Raw genomic sequence first — 20762 nt, forward strand, 5'->3', positions numbered from 1 at the left:
AATTACCATTTATAATAATTAAGTGATCGATTTGACAACTTTTTTTACTCGTCATTATCATGAAGGCTTTTCTCCTTGTTTTAAAGTCTTTATTTAAGTCTTTTCTCTTAGGCGGAAATTGTCACTTATGTCTATCCTTTACCACCTATGCAACAGATCAAAAGTGAATTGAGTCAACCTTCTCGTTTTATTGATTGAAATTTCAATAAACTCCAGAAATGGGACGCGTGAAATAAAGCAATCGTGAAAAATCTATATACGTTCATTTGCCATCTATATGTTCTTAGATTGCTGAAATTATTTGTGTCACCATGTGAAACTACGTATAAAACTCGAACACGCTTATATCGTGAGCGCGGGGCCGTAGCAATAGTCCGAAGGTTCTATAGTCCGAGGTTCATTGGTCCGAATGTTCGCTATAGAACCTTGGCACCAATGAACCCTTGGTTAAAAAGCCGATGAAAATGTTACTATTTTTCGAATCAATGAACCTTCGGACTATCGAGACACCCCCGTGAGCGCAAGAAATTAGAGCCCATTCCCAGAGAATATCGTACTATCTTTGGATCGAATATATCACGAAAATTAGCTTGTTGTTAACTAAAGTGTGATCTTTAGAAAAAGGTTACGCTGTCGCATAACATACCGGGCATGTATGTATACAAATCATGCTATAGTTTCTCGGGACCGAGCTCTTATCCTTGTCGTCTTTGTGGACAAGGTGATATAGAAACAGGCCAAATAACCTTTGTTTTTTTAATTTTAAGAGTAATAACCTCCGCCAAGGAGGTTATGTTTTCACCCCTGTTTGTCTGTATGTCATCAACATAACTCCAAAAGTTATGGACCGATTTTGATGAAATTTTCAGGAACTGTCAGAAGTGGGCCAAGGAAGAGATGATTAGTTTTTGGTGGTGATCCGGATCAATAATTAATCAATCATCAATAATAATGAAAATCGCTGCCTTGGCGGAGGTCTGCGCTGTCGGGAGTGCTTTTCTAGTTGTCTTTGTTTTTAATTTATATGTAGGCTTTGAGTGCTTGAACCACCGCCAGGTTTAGTTCACGCACAGTATTGATATTATTGTACTTCATAGTCTCTGACGTGACTAGTTATACAAATATAAGTACACAGGTTATGATGATGAGCAACAAAATGACACATATGCGGATATGTCAAGTACAAAGATTTGTCACAGGCCACTTAAGTCAACTTCCAAAGTACACCATTAGCAGGAAACATTAAATGTTTTCTCTAAGATTTTGGCAAGATGGCAGTCGTGCGTGCTTGCGTTTAATCAGACAGAACTACTGGTGGTAGAACTCACGGAAGTGTTCAGTGGGCCCCAGATCTGAAGGAGAGACGTCCACAGGGGTCACGTGCACCGGACCGCAGGTCGTCGAGGATTACGTTCAGACGCGGCACATGCCATTATAATTCAGTCTGAACACAGGGCGCGTTAGTAGTCTAAAATGTTGAAAAGCACACCTTTTGTACAGTATTTCACGGGTCTCTGACATCAGCGGGTACAATTATAACACCATACTACATGTATATATGTTCTTGAAGAACGCGAATGTACTGACACATGTACCAACTTCATGTCTATTGTTGTCTGGCAATGTAAGTTTTAAACATAAATACGAACCCATGATAAAGTGATTATTTATTTTCATATTATTTAAATTAAAGTTTCAATCTTAAACACGAACACTAGATGATTCATGGATTTTTTTATTTTATCTGATCTTGTTAGATCAAAATCATTCAATATATATTACCATCCTGTATTATTTCGCTTGTCATGTTTTCATCAACATAAAGAAATTACATGCAACTAAGAAGTTATCAATCACTATATATATATGTATGTATCATCAACATCAAGACATAATTTAAAGCTAAATGAAGTTTTTTTGCAAAATAATGTCTTTTACCTTTTCTTACACTTAGAAAGTAAACGAGTTTGACATAAAGTATAATATTTTATATTCATCAGTGCACATTGGAAATACTTGCTCATTGACAGTGTATAATGGTCTATAATTTTTATCCGCTTATATTAATATTGAGAAAAAAACACCAGTGTGACAGGAATGGTAGTCCACTAGGAACCGCATTTCATTCCCCATTACTTTGTACAGGTGACATTCGTCCCATTTACTAACCGCAATACTACGACTTACCGTAACCCGTACTAATTATATGAAAGCCCTGACTTCCATTGCTAGGACTACCATTCCTGAAACACCGGTTTCACTATTGATGAATTAAGTACCCTATACACAAACATGAAAAGGCTGCTAAGATAATAAAAAATAATACGAAAGTGGCATGATTGTAACCTTCAGAAAATCAGAGAGGCACTGGCCACCTTATTAAGTACCACCAACGAAGTTTTGTAAAATAAGCAAAATCTATCTTTCCAAGTTTAACTTCTTCAATATACTCTATCTTATATACGTAAAAAAGCATTAAGTAAATATGGGATGAGATTTCTGAAAGAAAAAATTGTCTAGTTCATATTTCTAACATTTGAGAATTAGAATGAGTCATGTTTAACAGCAACAAATCAGTTGGGTATGGCATCCACTTAATTATATAAAGAAACATATTTCTATGAAAATAAACACAAATAAATAAGTAAATAAATAAATAAATAAATACATAAATAAATAAAAGAAACAGAAAATACAATTTTGATAAATTAAATCTTCTTAGAAACCACTATTTAAGCATGCATTTCACAACAATGGGTGTTATAATTAAATTCTGTATACATGAAAACAAAACTTAGAAAGTAATGTAAACTGAGAATAAATATTTGAGGGAAGATACATTAAAAAACATTAGCAAGGCTAGTATATAAAGCATCAGCTATTTGGAGTGATCTGAACATAAAAAAAAATGAGTATATTTGACATGAAACCATAAATTCAGAATAAAAAGAAGAGCAATGAACACCTATAACAGTTTCCTTAGTAAAGAAAGTTAGTTTATATTATGGCAGCAGACAAAATAAAAAAGCAGAAAAACAGGAAGAACTGTGCAAATGTGTTCTCCTTTCAAAAAAGAAAAAATTTACAAGTACAATATGTGTTAGTAAAGAAAATTTTGAGATTCCAGAAGATTCAAACAAAGTTTCCATTCACAAACATAAAAGAAAATTATCACATGAATGAAGGAAATAATTTCTTTCCAACAAAATGCTGCTACAAGATGAATTGTCAGATGTATATTAATGACTTGGAATATAAAAAGAGAATAAAACACCAAACCTTCTTCCTTTTACTAAAAAGGGAGAATAAAGAGTTAGATACACCAGTTTTTGATAAACTAAGTCAACAGGTGGAAGGATGTGTCAATGAGAGTGAATGAACACTGCACCTTACAAGGTCAAATGTCCATGTTATTGTATAGAATTATATGACTATATTGTGATTTTCACAATAAGTGTTATATATATATATATAACACTTATTGTGATTTTCACTCTTAGATATTCTTCATGTCATGCTCCAAGTTATTGACTCCCCCTTTCATACATAGCAATACTTCCTAATCAGTAAGAATACAGAAGTAATATTTCTTCAATAAACAGCTAATATTAAAAAAGCTCTAGACAGACATACTAAGAATTTCCATATAAGCTGTTCATTGAAGAAAAATCAGTACTTTAGGCTTATAACCTCACACAGCTGACGAAATTCTCCCACTAATCAGTGAGGTTTCCTGATGAATCTCAGGATGAGATATGCAGTCAGCCTCACTATAATGGTTGCCACAGCGATGACCAGGACATAGAGCCACAGAGGCCATGTGATACCCATCTGCTCCAGAACTGCCTCTGACTTAAAGTACAGCGTGCCATTCAAGTTCAGGCCAAGGTTATTGTCATGGAGACAGTCTGCGTACGCTGTGGTGTGGTTGCCCAAACAGCTGTGAAAATATGACAAATATTTGTATATTTATTGAAATTGGAGACGTTGGGAAAATTGAACATTTTGTTTGTACTCTACATAAAACATCAAGGTTATCAATTGGCAAATAGGATATTTGGTGTAGAAAAGGAAACTTTTATATATAATAGCAGTTGGCTGTGAAAATGGTAAAAACTTGAGTCTGATGTTGAATGGAGACAGGAAAATCTCTCTCAGACTAGCTGACTCTTATCTATAAGTTATCTGACTAAGCCAATCACTCGATCCACAGGCAGCAAGGATTTTTTTCAAGTGCCACTTAAACCACAGACATGATTTTGGGTTGTAAAAGAAAAGAAGGAAGAAATGTTTCAGTTTTCACATGAATGGGGGTTGCTGAAGTTGAAAACCTGCCAGTAAAACAACTGAATTTTTTACTTAAATCAGAAATAAAAATCAAAAATTGTAAATCAATACTAAAACTGACAATGCAAGTGAACATAATCATTATGTCCAAGTTACCAGTAGAAGGCTAAGCTTAATCAGAAAACCTGCACAAAAGGAATGAACCAAGAAGGATGGGCCTATCTTCAATATAAACAGGGCTTACCTGAAGGGCTCTGCTCCTGTAAACTCCAGTATTATCCCAGTATGATAGCAGTAGTTGATAAAAGAAAGGTGGTCCTATCTTCAATATAAACAGGGCTTACCTGAAGGGCTCTGCTCCTGTAAACTCCAGTATTATCCCAGTGTGATAGCAGTAGTTGATAAAAGAAAGGTGGTCCCATCTTCAATATAAACAGGACTTACCTGAAGGGCTCTGCTCCTGTGAACTCCAGTATTATCCCAGTGTGATAGCAGTAGTTGATAAAAGAAAGGTGGTCCTATCTTCAATATAAACAGGACTTACCTGAAGGGCTCTGCTCCTGTGAACTCCAGTATTACCCCAGTGTGATAGCAGTAGTTGATAAAGGACAGGTACTTGATCCAATCCAGCCAGAAAGGAATGTTTCGTGTGTAATATCCTCCTGCAATCAAACAAGTTTTTTTTTTTGAAAAATTTAACAAATAAATAATAAGGTAGTTATTCTTAAATTTGCTCTCCTCTTTTATCTCACTCTTATATTTTAGCCGAGTTAATCAAAAATATTTTCATAATTATTGCCAAAAAAGATACTTCATGTATCTGAAAACAAGCAGCTCTTAGCCATGCTTTAATACTGTAACAGTAGTCTTACTCTTATTACCTTCACCAAGGAGGTTATGTTTTCACCCCCATTTGTTTGCTTGTCTGTCATCAACATAACTCAAAAAGTTATGGACCGATTTGAATGAAATTCTCAGAAACTGTTAGAAGTGGGTCAAGGAACAGATGATTAGTTTTTGGTGTTGATCTGGATCATTAATCAATCAATATTCAATAATAATAATAAATTGCTGCCTTGGCCGAAGTCTGCGCTCTCGGAGTGCTTTTCTAGTGCTGTATGCTTCATTGATCACCAACATTTGACAAGTTCACTCACCAGCTAACATACTACTCAACATAAATATGGCCGCTGTTGAGATTGATAGCTTCAAATCCAAAACTGTCATTCCTATCACAAAACCAATACCCTAGAAAAATATGACAAAAATAAATAAAATAAAATAAATAAATCGATTAACAAACAGAATTGCAAAACTCAAGCTCAGTGTAAAGTGATGTATATCTAAATCTACATTTGGGATTGATGTAAATATGTTATTCAGTGTAACTGTTTACAATAAAATAAAAAAAAAACACAACTCAACCTTGGGGCTTGGAATTTGTAAATAAATGAGTCATAACACATCACACTAATAGTCTGGATATATCTGTATTTTTTTCTGTGTGTGTGTGTGTGAGAGAAATGGGTCATATTGCTACTAGTTCAAAGGTATGATATAGCTGGTTAAACCCTTCTATTGTACAATTCAACCAATATGAGTTGCAATAAATATTTTTATTCTTATTATTAAATCAAATATAGTCCATCACAAGTCCACAGTAGGAACTTAACATGACAACCAAATTATCTAACTGAGCAAACTGAAACATGAGAGTGGGGAATACCTTTTGCGTTATACATGATTGGCCTTATTTTTCAAGTGTACGTGCCGGGGGAAATAAGATCGGGCCGAGTGGAAAATTTTCCGGAAAAAAAAAATCGTGCCAGCGCTATTATTCAGCACTTCAGAGTAAACATTCAAGTCCATATGGGCAAGCACGCACGCATGCACACACACGCACGCATGCACAAACACACACTAAATCAAACAACATTACCTGAGTTAATATTGAAGTCAACATAATAGTGGCCCACATCCCAAAGAATCCCACCACTCCATTGAGGCCTGCCATCCAGAACACTAAGATTGTAAACCCAGTGGGGAGCACCAGGATTAGAGGTAACTCACTGGTCATTTTGGCACAGTAGTAAGCAGAGAGACGGTACGCACCTGATGACCTCTCCTTGTTGATCACTACCCGCTCCTCTGGGACTGAATAATAAGTGATGTTATTTTAGACATTACTGTAGGCTGGGGAAGGGGGTGGCAGTGTTTGTGGGGTTAAAATACACCCTTTTGGTCAGGAAGCTTTGAATCAAGATTTTATAGGATTCTATCCTTTTTTTTTCAAATGGGAGGATTCTATAAATCCTGTTGACATTAAGTCAGGATCATTGAAAGTTAACTTCATAAAAAGAATTATACTCACACGATGTAATGGCATCAAACATTGGTACGAAAGACCAGTACACATATGTAAAAAATATCTGAAAGAAAAGAACTCATTGAATGTGTTATAATCAAAATTGTGTTATTTACATTTAATGACATAAAAAAGTTTTTTAATACTTGTCAGAAAAAAAACTCTCTCTTTTCTCTCTCTCTCTCTTGTTGTCTCTCCTTCTCGATCGCTCTCTATCTCTCTTGTTCTCTCTTTCGTCTCTCTGTCGTCTCTCTCTCTCTCTCTCCAGTCCCATCCCTGCCCTCCCTTTCTCTCTTTCTTACCACTCCTAGTCTGTCTGACACAGTGTCTTCTGTCCTTGGCAACTGAAACCATAGCAACCCAACAACGGATGCAATAATAACGCTCTGCACCAAATTTATCTTTGACCAAATCCTAGCTTTTGATTGGGTAAAATTCCTTCTGGTGAGAACCTGATACTGGGTCCACCATGACGTTGGCCATCTTTGGTCCTTTTGTTTGTTATACTTGACTGCCATCTCATCTGGGATTAGTATGGAGATTTCCGAATCTGCTTAAATCAAATCAAAAATTTACTTATAATTCTTCTATCAATGATAATATAATTATATCAATCGTGTTTTCCTTATCATGTTTTCCTAATATTTTTTTCTGATGAATGCATCATCTTTAAAAATGATGAGTTGTTAATGAAATTTCCATTAAAAACAATATGTAAAATATTAAAACAATTTCACCATTGAATTTCATTATCTTCATTCTTATCTCAAGTCAAAGAAAAACTTTATCATAAAATAATCAAAGAATTATTTTTTTCAATAGTTCAAAAACAAAATTCAGAATTATTCTGACCACCTAATTGAAATACTTAACCAATGACAATTAATTTTAAACTACAATAAACATGCAAACAAAACTTGTCAAACCATTTCTTATGATCTGGCTGTCATGTCTTATGTTATTTCCCAGCTTCATTTCAACCAAATCGCCGTTGGTAGCCGGTCGGCCATTTTGTTCCACTTTTTCCTCGGCTGTCTTGGTAAAGCTATCTGCCGCTGGGGTGCTGGTCAGAGCCAGTTTGTGGTCCAGTTTTTTCAGTTCCTTTGGCCACTGGTCTGTCTGTCTGTGAAAATAGATAAGATGAAAATAAAGGTGAACGAGAAGCCCTCTTTCCTGAGCGCCGATAGAGCATAAATTTCCAGTAACGCATATAAACCAATTCTACTAGTTTCTGACGACTCAAATCAATTTGACATATTCCAAGAGACAAACCCAATTAATTACTCAATCTGCCAAAGATGAGCTTTAAAATGTACCTTCTTCAAAATTTTGTTTGTAAATTTGACCTACTAGTACTTATCTGTCCCGTTTATATACAGCAGAAAGCAAGCAGAAAAATACATCAAATATCATTTTTATGGGTTACATGAAAAAATTGCTTTTGGTATTTATCCAAGTTCTACTATTTAAAACTATATGGTGGCATTTGGTTGGCATTCAAGGCAAAAGACTGATTTCAAATGCACCTTTAAGGGCCTGATGTGTAAACAGTGTAATATGTTATTTACCTGTCATTTATGATTTTACAAGAAGTCTGAATGCAAAGAATTACCTGCGGGCATCAGCATTCTCAATGATAAGATTTTGGATCTCTTCACTCTCTTTTACCTTCTCCACTGGAGGAGAAAAAACAGTGTTACACCAGACAAAACTGATAACGATGGCTAACAAGTTTAACTAAGACTTTTCTCGACTATTTCATGTGATATTCAAAGAGCAAAGTATATCTGGTAGCGGTTGTAAAATCTATATTACGGGATAATTTCCCAGGGGCTAATTGTAAATATCTCTCACTAACCATATCAGTGTCCATATCAATGGTGCCTGTTAACGTGTGTGTGTGTGTGTGTGTGTGTGTGTGTGTGTGTGTGTGTGTGTGTGTGTGTGTGTGTGAGAGAGAGAGAGAGAGAGTGAGAGAGAGAGAGAGAGAGAGAGAGAGAGAATACCTACACATAAAATCAGCAGGGTTGTAGTGAGGAGTACAGGGAAGGCCTATACTGTCAAAAAAGTCCACTACCTTGTGGGCGTCTCCAAAGTAAGCTACCTAAATGTAGAAATAAACAGTGAATCAATACATAAAGCTTGTTTAAGCAAAATGTTTTTTTTTTTCAGTAATATTTGAAGTTGTTTTCAAATAACATATTTTGTCCATATGTGGGTGAGAGGCAGGAAGGGAACACCAATCTAACAGTTCTCACAGTACAATTACGAGACTAACTAGCAGTATTCTGCAAAAATGGAATACTGGACTTGCGAAGAGGCGTGTGTGCAATGTTGGGGGGGGGGGGGGGGGGGGCACATGTACTCACATGTCCTTCACATAGCAACAATAACCTGTCAAACATGTGAAATATTTGACTGGAAGGTTGGTGGATGGTGGTCACCACAGTCTTGTTATGGCTCTCTGTGTATTCCTTCATTGAGGTCATCAGACTGTAGGCAGTACTAGAGTCCAGACCAGATGTAGGCTCCTGAACAGTACATTAGTACATGTTATATATTTATAGTGTATGTGCTATACTTGTAGTAGATTTTTTACTAAACTTACTTGTAGTAGATAATTGTATTAATGGAGTACATATGCTATTCATGGAGTAAAATATACTACACTTGCAGTACATAAACTATACTTGCATGAACATTAAAAGAAATTTAAAGAAATCAAAAATATGTCTGGTCATGATCAATATCTGTCCATTTTTACAATATGCCTTAGAACTTTTTTGGGACAATGATATTAGTTTTTTTCTTTTTTTTTTTTTAACATTTTTTCACTGTGACAGTTTCAATTCTACTTTCCTTTTATTTTGTTAGATACATTTGACAGGAACAATCTAAAGTAAATGAATAACTAGAGCTGACAGCCAAAAATAATCCACAAGATAAAGAGGAACTTTTTTTTCTAACTCACATCTAGTAACATGATAGTGGGGTTGGTCAAAAGTTCGCAGGCGATGTTGGCTCTCTTCTTTTCCCCTCCTGAGAGTCCCCGCTGCCAAACATTACCTATTACTGGAGGATGGAAAGCAACAGGTGTCAGTTATCACAACCCCCAAAATATTTAATTGATTAGATAGATGAAAATTTTACTTGAATTTTTTAATCAGAATATTACTTTGTTTAAAATTAATTCATTATTTCATCCATTAAATCTTACACATAAAAATATTCATTTTGATCAAAATATATTCTGAAGCACCAAAAAAAGGAGTTAATTCTCTACCATTAATTATAAATTTTCATTTTCAAAATTTGGCAAATGAGAAAAACATTTACTGTTAGCCTTTAAATAAACATTGCCACATTTAGATTAATTAACCAAGTGGTTAATTTCTTAGTGATATTTTTGATTATAATTAATCAAAATGAATTAATCAATTTCTTTATCTCTTTATTTTGATTCTGGTTAAATATTTATTTAAACTCACATGTGTTAAGGCATTTTCTCATGTCTAAAGACTCCACGATCTCGTCTACTCTGGCCATCTTGTCCTTGTGTGGCATGCTATCAGGGAGCCGCAGGAGAGCAGTGTACTGAAATATAGAAGATTTATTTTACAGCTGCTCTTACTTTAAGGAACTCTCCAATCCTCTGAAGAAAAGTTTATAAGAAGTGTAGCTAGTGTCGCTATTATCTTATCAGTCTTGTCAGGTAGCCATGATACTTTGCAATGTCAGAGTGTATTATATATGTGTTTACTGGAACTCATTCACTTTTAAAACTCTTAAATCTAGGATATAAAGCAATGTAACAATGTGTAAAGCTGCACCAGTAAATAGCACAGGAATCATTTTAAAAGCAGTTAAGGAGAGAAGAAGGTTCTACACCTCTCACATACCACAAGTGTTTCCTTCAGTGTTAAATTAGCAAAGAATATATCAGACTGTAGAACATAGCAGATCTTCCTCCTCATACGCTTATCAACTGGCTGTCCATTGAGAAGAACGTCCCCAGTCTCTCTGGCTAGGCGACCAGCAATGGTCGAAAGAAGAGTAGTCTTTCCTGAGCCTTTGTTAAAAAAACATAATAATAATTTAGCATAGTTTGATATCAGACAGTCACAGAGCTGCTAAAAACAAGAAATATATACTGCAAATGGCAAAATGGTATCGCATCAGCTACAATTAAATAATAAATAAATCCTAATTTATAATGTTTTCTAAGCAGATCGCTCCAACTCTGCGGGTACTCTCGCTGAATGCAATCAGATTAAGATACCTCCTCTTGGTATTGAATTAAATACAAAAAACTGGTATACAAGTACTGTACATTTGAAATCCAAAGAGCAACCTAAAGTTCTTCACATTCAAGCAGGCAAAAAAGCCAATAATTAAAATGTATAAAGACTTCATTAAAAAATAGCCTACCACTGGGTCCCATAACTGCCAACATTTCTCCTGGCTTGGCAATGCCAGCCACATTGTGGAGAATCTTTTTTTTGTTAATGGACAAGTTAACATTGTGAAAGATGAGCTCCATTCCGCGGCTTGGCTTGAACACCGGCGGTGGAGGGACTGCTCTGAAATGATGAAAACATGAATGAATGAATGTACTCAGAACAGATGATCTGTGGACTAAATGATCCACCACACTAAATATAGCTGACTCCATTTAAAAACGATGCCACTAATTTCCTGATGGTCTCTCTGCTGCCACATGCGCCATCGCTACAGGACCCTAGCAATTAAACCTCGGAGATGAGATTAAATTCGTTTAATGGCACCATTCATGAAAAAAAGAATTAAAGAGGTTCAGGCAACATTACAATTCAGACACTGATAATTTCACCATAGTTTGACATAATTTGATTAAAAATTGAATGTTTCTAAAATATCATTTGACCATGGAATAACCACCATGACAGAACGGATGAATGAATAGACAGTCAGACAGATAAGTATGTTACCATGACAACACAGCTGAAAAATAATCTAATCAACTTGGTTAAATTGTTATGAGTTAATTATAAGCATTTTTCTTGACCTTCTCACATTTAGTGGTATACTTTTAAAGCAAGCATGGATGCCTTATGACACACTTTAACTAGTTTCTTATTTGACTAAAATCAAGTCAACATGCAAAGGGATAAACCAAATTAATCTTTTGTTCAGCCAAAAAAAAAAAAAAAAAAAAAAAAAAAAAAAAAAAAAAAAAAAAAAAAAACTTTTAAACTGCATCTTCTCAAACTCCTGGTTGTAAATTGATCTATCTAATTATATGAGTCCTCTCCAGTTGGTAAAAGTCCACCAAACTGACATTATAGTAATGTATAAGGCATGACTGCTGCATCCGCAATTAGACCAAGGCACAGAAAGCAAGAAGAAAATATCCACTTAGGGGGGACTATGAAATGGCACCCTTTGGTAGTTTTTAAAGTTCTGCTATTAATGAAACTGTTATTATATTGGTGACATTTGGTGGGATTGCGTGAGAAAAATTTGACATCAAATACATCATCAAGTACTATTATAATAATAATCATAGCCTCTCATTGTGAAATTTCCCCATCTCACAAAACCTGACGTAATCTGCTTTGACATAACTTTTAAAAATCAGGAACTTCTCAGACCCTCTTTCCAGATGTTTTTCAAAGACACAACTCACCTGAAACTATCTAGGTACAACTTCTTTGTGATCAGATTACACCTTTGTCACACTACTGTAGTCACATTGACTTTTCTCTTTTCTTTTTTCAGCATACATATGAATGCAACATTCCTTTATTCTTTCCTATCTTAATTCCTATATTCTATTGCACCACAACGCTGCAATAATTTATCAACACCCCCGCCTACACAAAAATCCCTTCTGCATGTTTCCTAAGTGAGGGCATTATAGGCATTACCATGACAACCCTGATGTTTCTGTGGAAAGGTCATTATGGGATAACCAGTTTCTTTTGTGATGAATTAATTGATCCCTTTTTATTACATTTTGTTATGCTCTCAGCTAGAATACTCTCTGGTGTATGTTGTGGTGAGGTGGCCTTATCAAGAAAGTGCTATCAGGGCTCCGTATCTCGAAAGGTTCGCTATGTTGCGCACGCGCATTAGTGTCTCGATTCCATAACTGATTCTATTTCGAGATACGGGGCCATGGAATCGAGGTGCATTTGCACCTTTCGAGATACGGAGCCCAGGTTGGCTATTGACTACATGTAAAGTACTGAGGGAAAACAAGATGTATACTGACCATTTGAACTGATTTCTTTCTTTTTCATACATAAAGATACATGTCATGATTTTCATTACAAGTATAATGGTCTAATCCATTTAACTCCTAAAATCTCATTTTGACTTTGGTTGGCAAAAAAAAAGTTATTTTAACTGGAAAAATACCCATTATCTACTGAATGTGGCACTGCATGATTTAATATTAATGAATATCATTCCACAGAGAGACCTTGGGGCATTTGTCACATCCAGGGGGTTTCTATTACATACTAGTTGGACTAGTCCTAATAAAACCTGTAATTACCCTATGGAGAAAAGAGGGGTATTGTTTTTCATAAGCCTCTTGTAGCAATCAAGACCAGGTTAACTGGCTGTATCAAACACCTGGGCTCTATACAGGTGACTCTTCAGCAATAGCCAGGTTACCTAGCTGTCAATCTCTGGAATCTGAGGCAAAGAGACTATTAATTCCCGGGATAAATTTTCGGCCAAAATTTGAAGAAGGTGCAGCTGACAACTCTTTTATGGCTGATCCAGTGTTGAATCCAGTTTACACCTTGGCATGTTGCTTTATTTGAATCATGTAAGAAATTAGTAGAAGTGGTTTATTTGTGTTACTGGGAACCCACTCTCTACTGACACTCGATTCAAAGGTACTGGTACATGTACCTTCATAACAAAAACATGCTCAAAATGTGCTGCCCAAATTCAGAAAGTCTAGCAATTAAATAAACTTAAAATTATTCTTACTGGTATACTTAAAACTACATGTACTTGTCAGTATTGGTAACTGCTTCTATATAAAATAACTTGTAATGACTCTTGTATCCCAAATGGAGAAGTTTTTTTCTACAGGTACTGAGTATGTGCTTTCTATTTTCAAAAATTTTGCAAATCACATTAGTTCTATTTGTCTATTTGTTATCTATACATCACACATCTTTTAAAACTATTTTCTTCAAATCTTCCCCTGCTAATTATAAGTCCTACTCTCTAACCAGAGGTCAGTTGGTGATGTTGTTATTTTTTTCATTTTTTCACCTTTTTTCTTTTCTTTCTTGTGCAAAATTTCTAGCACAACCAATACAGACATGTGCAGAGCATTAGCCAGAGAAATACCAGTGAACATCATGTGCACGTAAAACTCTCCCTGTGGCCCTGTTAAACAGAGTATCTAAATCTTACTTGTTTTCTCCAGGTCCAGTGATTTGGCCATAGCTATGACCAACTAAGTCCACCGTTGACGAGATAGTTGGCAGCTCTGTCTTTTTCATACTTTTTGACATCATTTTGCTTCAAAATGTCCAGTGACACACACGGCTCATATATGCTGCATCCAATGTCAAGGTACCCCCGGAGAGCTTAGAGACTTGACAGTACAGGTATAATACAATAACATACAGGTAGCAGCCTGGAGGAGTTCACAATGAGCATGTACAATGCTAGATTATGCAACTGTGACTCAAACTAGTAATTGTACACCTGCTACCATGTTCCACCATAAACTGTTTCTCCTTAGCTACCAGAAACAGCACTTTTCCCACAAAATTCTAAGTAAAATCTCAGTAGAAGTGCAAAGAAAAATGTGCAAATCATTCCTTTCTACCCGACAGTATTGTCAGCTTTGACTTCTTCAAACATATCACGATTACCGATCTGCTATGGTCAATAGATTCTGAAAGTGGGCATTTTATTTGGGGGAGAGGGAGGGGGAGGGAGGGGAGGGGGCAGAAATTAATATGCTTGAACTTCTCACCTAGATGGCTTACTGTATAATAGGTAAACCCTGTTCCTACTCTAATTAATTCTAAATAAACTGTAAGTTTCCTTATGTGACTGTGTAATATAATTGGTTGTTCTCTGAATACTTCTACTTTAACTCTTGTAACTACTAAGGACGCGCACATCTCTTGACATCTAATCTTATATCACATGACCTGTCACTATATAAAAACTGTGCGTGCCAATTTCGAGCACTGAGACGGTGGTAGGGCTGAGACTTGTGGCTTGTGTTGTCTCAGATTACAGACACCTTCTAGTTTATTCTCCGTTTCAGTCTTTTACAACTCCCTCTAGGACACTGGGGGTTTTGTTTTATACTATTTTACTGGTATGGAAGTCAAAATAAACTTTGAACCAGCCACCCGAGTTGAGTTAATCATTCCCGTTAACACTTACTTGTGGGTTTATCAATTCATTTATCTCTTACTATTTTTTCCTCTATCTTCATTTATCTCATGATCTGCTTTTGAATGTATCCCTAATTTGTAGAACTCCTGTAAACTACATCCCAGTTATTTATACTTCTTCTGGTAAACTAAAGGATCTAGCTGACTCCTGTAGGCTGTAGCTTGTATGACCTTTATTTACTATTACTGAGCTTGTATATACAATACAATACAATACAATACAATATACAAGACAATATACAATAGAATACAATACAATACACAATATACAATATAATACAAATGGATATATACAGTAGTTAAAACCCGTATTTATGTTTTGTCCTCAAATAAATAGTAACAAATATAATAATAATAATAACAATAATGATAATAATAATAATAAATAAATAAATAAATAAATATAAATAAATTACGATAAACTAGAGGATCAGAGAGGCAATACCGCCTCCGGATATTGTACCACCAGCTGGAGTAAGCGCATTCGTATGGACCCCCCACCCAAAAAAAGGGTCTCCACCACCAGTCTTGTGCTTGACAAGCTCTATAAAATGCAATCAACAAGAATTCTCAAAATATGCAAAAAAAAAAAAAAAAAAAAAAAAATATGGTACAATCAAAGTTCAGTTCATCGTAAAAAGTAGGTCAAGGGTCATAGTAAATTGCCTCTAATGACTTTCTATTCCAGGTCAATAGTAACTATGGACCTATCTCTGCCAGTTTTGGAGAGAAAAGGGAACAAAATTTGCAAAGTTCAATTCATGGTTAAAAGTAGGTCAAAGGTCAATTTCAAGGTCACATTTAGATTGCCAGTATATGACTTTCTACTCAAGTTCAATAGTAACTATGGACCTATCTCTGCCAGTTTTGGAGATAAAAGGGAACCAAAATTTGCAAAGTTCAATTCATGGTGAAAAGTAGGTCAAAGGTCAATTTCAAGGTCACATTTACATTGCCAGTATGTGACTTCCTATTCAACTTTAATAGTAACTATAGACCTATCTCTGCCAGTTTTGGAGATATAAGGGACTAAATGTTATAATTTTCACAACCACAATGTACTTTTTGATACAGCATAACTCGAAAACTTTATGGAATACGAAAAAACGGAGACCATCAGCAGTGTTAGGCTTTACATGCTCTACAAAATGCAAAAAAGAACGGGTCTCTAGCATTAATGGTTCCCGAATTATAGGCAGTTTTCAGTTGTGGTATCTTATGGTCGCTACTCCGGTGAAAATGCACTGATTGACCCCGAATTCACGGAGATGAAAGATGACCCAAAGGGGAACACTTTCCAATAATATTATTGGTTAAGTCTGTGTAGTGTCTGAATAACAGCAAAAATTATTTTTTTTTTGTAAAAAAATTCGTTTTTTTGAAAATTTTGGCCCGTTTGACCTTGAAACAAAGGTCAAAGGTCAAATCCAAGGGCATATTTGAAATCTCCACATATGACTTTCGGTCAGTCGTCTGTAGAAATTTTTCCCATAATTCCTACCGTAGGGTAGATAATTGGTATTGAATTTTCAAAAATTTTGACAAAGGTGCAATTCAACGAGTGTCACGCCCAGGTCAATGCACCGACTGAGACAAAAAAACTTGGGGGTTCAAGTTGAGGTTATATGTGACCTAAATCCAAGAGATGGAGACAGGGGTCCTTGCGGTCTAGGAGGAGAAGCGGTAACGGTGACTTGTATCCGGCGCCAGTACGCGGAGCCGGCGGAGCAAACGGAGCCGGCGGAGCAAACGGAGCCGGCGGAGCCGCAGGAGCCGGCGGAGCCGGACGAGACGGGTCGGGACTAAAACCATGAGTACCGCCAGCGTACACGCTGGTGGTACTAATAAGTAAAAAAAAAAAATAATGAAATACATGTCATAATAATCTAAAAAATTATAAATAAATAAGTAAAATTTAAAAAAAAGAATAAAATATCTGTCATCATAATCTAAAAAATTACTTTCTTTTAGAGTAAATAAAATTACGGCCAGTTACTAAAATAAATATGCCAAACTAATCATAAGCAACGTTACTTGAACAAGCAATGTTATATATCTTAAAATTCAAAAAGATGGAAGTTCCAGAAAAGAGGTTCTAAAACTGACATTGCCAGAACCAATAACATCCCAAACGAATGTCACTCCTCGTCCCTCCCCTTCTCCCCGCCAAAACTAGGATCAAGATTTACCTTACCTATTCAGGTTGCTGTTGACCACTCATGCTTAAAACTTGAAACGTAAACACAACCGGTTACATGTGCGAGGAGACAACACGCTTTTTGCCTCGTGACACATTGAACAACGGCGTTTAATGTGTGTTACATAAATTATATAAGTTGGGTGTGTATAAAAAATTTGGTTTATGAAAATAGACATATTTTTGGTAATTATTATTTTTCATGTCATGTTTCTCTTTTGAGCAAATTTTTGTTGCGGTGTGCTATGCGGTGACCTTGTTTTTGACCCAGTGTTTTTGACCGGTGTTTGATTTTCACATTTATCTTCATATTTTGAGTTCATCATTTGAAAAGACATTTTTATTAACAAACATTTCCTAAAAGGTCAAAATCGTAAATCCTGAATGCAATATTATAGCCCAAAAGAAATAAATTGACAAGAAAGTCTTTAAAGATATGGAGTTGGTTTCCTCTTGAGAAGCATTCAGTGCGGGACTGCCGGGGGTATAAAGCTGTCTGCACTTCCTGTTGACTTCATTTCTTCTGTTGACATTGTGAAGTAGAAGCGTCTGCTACAATTTTGTTTTTCTGCACTGCGGCAATGGATCCATCTATATCAACTACGGGTATGTGGTTAATTAAAATATTTCTCTTAAACGTGACGAAAGAGGCGTATTTGAATTGTATGTAAAACATTGAAAGTTAAAAACTTGTAGCCGATTTCTGAGTGACGAACTTACGCAACTTGACTTGCAGCGTTATGTAAACGGCGAGTGACTGATGTGGCTGCGGACAGTACTGGTTTTATCTGGTTTACTGTAAATTGAATTGCGTTTACAATTTTGACACACATAGTGGCAAAATGGCCGTATTTTAATGGGATTTATATGAACACCCTTATCCAATATTTTGATATGTACTAGTATTGAATGCAAATAATAAACAGCCTCAAGCTTTTTAATTAATCAATGAATTTATTTATTTATTATACACTATAAATTTACTCTATAAATTTCACGTGGATCCAGTTCAATAGAAGGAGTAAATAGGTTTGATGTCTTATTGATTTATAGTGGCGTTGGTGGAGTCTAACAGTAACCCATGTGGTGTTCAACTGGTCAACGTTAATGCTGTCAACAAAAGTTCAGATCCAATGGACATCGTAGAGTTAGCCAAACAAGTACAGAAGGTTAGTTATATTGAAGGGTGTTTTACACATGTATAGAATCCAGGCTTTCTTTAGACAAGTTGATGTAAGCTGAAAATGCTTTCCTCATTTGGATGAATATATTGTGAACTATTAAAAAATCAGTTTTTTTTCCTTGATTTTGTTAAACATTTTGCACTGGCTTAAATTTTTCTTCAGTTTGGTTATAATTAAGGAAAATTAACTTAAATGTATGCACAACAATGATTAATGCTGTCTGGGGTAGCGCTAACACTCGCCAATTTAGCCAAATGCTAAAACTTACTTAAATTGCCTAAAGAAAAAGGGACTGATTTGACTAGTTTTTGCCAAATTCTAACCATTTTGATAAGAAATTGACAAAAATGTGGTGATTTGGCTAAGCAACAAAAATTGCTAGCACTACCCCAGGCAGTATAGGCCATCACTTGGAATATAACAAAGTCTTAGGCGGTAGAAGGATTGAGAAAACTTGTGCATGATTTATTGAAATGGAGGAAAAATACAGCATTAGCTAAAAGTTGTGTTTGTTTGGTTTGCATTGCACAGGCTGATGAATTCACTAGGGCAAACGCTGGCAGCAAATTAACTGTGATTGCAGAACAGATTCGATTCCTTCAAGAACAAGCCAAAAAGGTAAGTTATCCTATCTCTGTTACTTGCTACAATGATATGGACCTGTATTAGTCACTTTCATTGTACATGACGGGATGAACTCTGGCTAGCAAGCTTCTCCATAACTATTCTAGTTATGGGAGTAACTTGACAAACATTCTCTCCTGTGACTTACTCTTAATTTTACTTGAAGGACTGCCCTCTTAAGTCCAAATAGGCAAATGGCTAAAAATGAAATGATTTTGTAACGCAAAATGGAAGTTATGTGTACATGTTTCATGCTTATCTGTAAACTACAGTAGATTTTTGGTTGTTACCTTAGTGATAAGTGACCTCTTTGAGAAGGAAGGTGAATGTGGTCAAACTTTTGGAGGTGATTACATTTCTAAGTTTTATTATAGTAATAACAAATAACTTATGGACTCCCAAGGAAAGATTACCAGCTATGTCTGCTTACAAAAGAACAAAGCTAGTTTAAAGCACTATATGCTGTACCATTCACCAGTTGAATATTTTGCTGTATCAGTTCATTTCCACACACTCAGGTATTGATGGAGTCCAAGAGAAATGCTGACCTGCACCATGCAGCATGTAACTTGGTAAAGAAACCTGGTCACATCTATTATTTATATGAGAGGGACTCAGGACAACAGTACTTCTCCATCATTTCTCCACAGGTAAGTCTAAAATGGTGGTATTGTGTTGTGGGGCACACCTAAAGCCATTTTAGAATCATGGTGACTGTCTTTCATTAGGATTTCTATTAAAGTTGTGCCTGATGCTGAAGATAACTTATTTGGCTATAAAAGATATTTTAAATGTCTTGTCCATTTTCCATTGATTGGGTAGCATCTAAAAAGTCATCAGTAAAAGTGAAATCTCCCTCTGCTCATTTCTTTGCTAGAAATACATTCAGACAAACACCAAAGTTTTGACAATCACCAAATCCTATACAAACTTTCATCCAACATCAAACACTGCCTGGTTGGTGCAATTAAGTGTCTATTTTCTCTTCTTTCCTCCAGGAATGGGGCGACTCCTGCCCCCATCATTACCTAGCTGCCTACAGACTGGAGCATGACATGTCCTGGACCCCTGTAGAAGACCTGGAGAGGAGATCCAAAGAAATTGCTATGATAGACAAAGTACTGAACTCTCAGCAGGCCATTATGGATGCTGTTTTAACAGAGCCAAGCAGTAGTAAATGACTGTCAGTGGGAAGTGTTTATTACTGATATAATTATCGTCCTTTTAATGGCCTCTTATTGATGGCTTCTTGCTGATTTTTGGCCTCTTACTGATTTTTTATCAGGAAATCAGTTTTTATTATTCAGAATCAGGCAAATGATGGAGAGGATGAAGATTATCTTACAACTGATATTTTTATTGACCATTATTTTTATTTTTATTATTTTATTGACCGTTATTGAGGTCAAGAAGTGAAAAAATCCAACAAGTGGATTTGCCCATTGAATTATGCATTTATTATACCAGCATCAGTATCTCAGCAAGAAGAGTAAAGATTATTTTTTCCTCATCATCATTGGGGGTGTTTTTCATACACAGCTAGTTTTACTGTTTGGTGATGGCAGAAAATCAACTGTGTGACATGTACCTGTAAGTGGAGTTAAATATTAAAGTGGTAATGTAAATGGAATGGATGAACAGATTAAAATAAATATTAAGCAGTAGAGCCATGTAATTATGAA

At 35.6% G+C, this 20762-nt stretch overlaps 2 protein-coding genes across 5 annotated transcripts; one reads left to right on the plus strand and one right to left on the minus strand.

Moving 5' to 3' along the window:
* Positions 1-1650: 1650 nt before the first annotated feature.
* Positions 1651-17458, minus strand: LOC106171610 (uncharacterized). 4 transcript variants are annotated; one of them, XM_013552047.2, is made up of 15 exons: positions 17270-17458; positions 11081-11232; positions 10552-10721; positions 10141-10246; positions 9624-9724; positions 9022-9183; positions 8663-8756; positions 8265-8328; positions 7579-7775; positions 6955-7205; positions 6659-6716; positions 6227-6441; positions 5445-5535; positions 4832-4949; positions 1651-3940 (listed from the first exon to the last, which is right to left on the minus strand). In XM_013552047.2, the coding sequence occupies exons 2-15, from the start codon at positions 11190-11192 to the stop codon at positions 3721-3723; spliced, it is 1959 nt and encodes a 652-aa protein (XP_013407501.1). In that variant the 5' UTR covers positions 11193-11232; positions 17270-17458; the 3' UTR covers positions 1651-3720. The 4 variants fall into 4 exon arrangements, with proteins under 4 accessions (XP_013407501.1, XP_013407499.2, XP_013407500.2 ...); XM_013552045.2 differs by lacking the exon at positions 17270-17458 and adding an exon at positions 14072-14549; XM_013552046.2 differs by lacking the exon at positions 17270-17458 and adding an exon at positions 14072-14547 and having other exon boundaries at positions 6955-7202.
* A 245-nt stretch (positions 17459-17703) lies between these two features.
* Positions 17704-20596, plus strand: LOC106171588 (uncharacterized protein C1orf50 homolog). Its single transcript, XM_086995078.1, has 5 exons — positions 17704-17878; positions 18326-18441; positions 18988-19074; positions 19599-19730; positions 20079-20596. Exons 1-5 carry the CDS (start codon positions 17854-17856, stop codon positions 20259-20261), a joined length of 543 nt encoding a protein of 180 aa, XP_086851204.1. The 5' UTR covers positions 17704-17853; the 3' UTR covers positions 20262-20596.
* The last annotated feature ends 166 nt before the right edge of the window (positions 20597-20762 follow it).

This window comes from Lingula anatina, chromosome 9 (assembly GCF_051362555.1).
Source record: "Lingula anatina isolate TDL-2025a chromosome 9, LinAna3.0, whole genome shotgun sequence".
NCBI classification, from domain to species: domain Eukaryota; kingdom Metazoa; phylum Brachiopoda; class Lingulata; order Lingulida; family Lingulidae; genus Lingula; species Lingula anatina.

Coding starts and splice junctions, on each gene's coding strand:
- LOC106171588 (XM_086995078.1), top strand. CDS start 17,854: ATGGATCCATCTATATCAACTACGG. Junction 17,879..18,325: donor TCCATCTATATCAACTACGG/GTATGTGGTTAA, acceptor ATTGATTTATAG/TGGCGTTGGTGGAGTCTAAC. Junction 19,075..19,598: donor TTCAAGAACAAGCCAAAAAG/GTAAGTTATCCT, acceptor CCACACACTCAG/GTATTGATGGAGTCCAAGAG.
- LOC106171610 (XM_013552045.2), bottom strand. CDS start 14,175: ATGATGTCAAAAAGTATGAAAAAGACAGAGCTGCCAACTATCTCGTCA. Junction 10,722..11,080: donor GGCAGTTATGGGACCCAGTG/GTAGGCTATTTT, acceptor TTTTTAACAAAG/GCTCAGGAAAGACTACTCTT. Junction 6,717..6,954: donor TGTCAGACAGACTAGGAGTG/GTAAGAAAGAGA, acceptor CTTTTCTTTCAG/ATATTTTTTACATATGTGTA.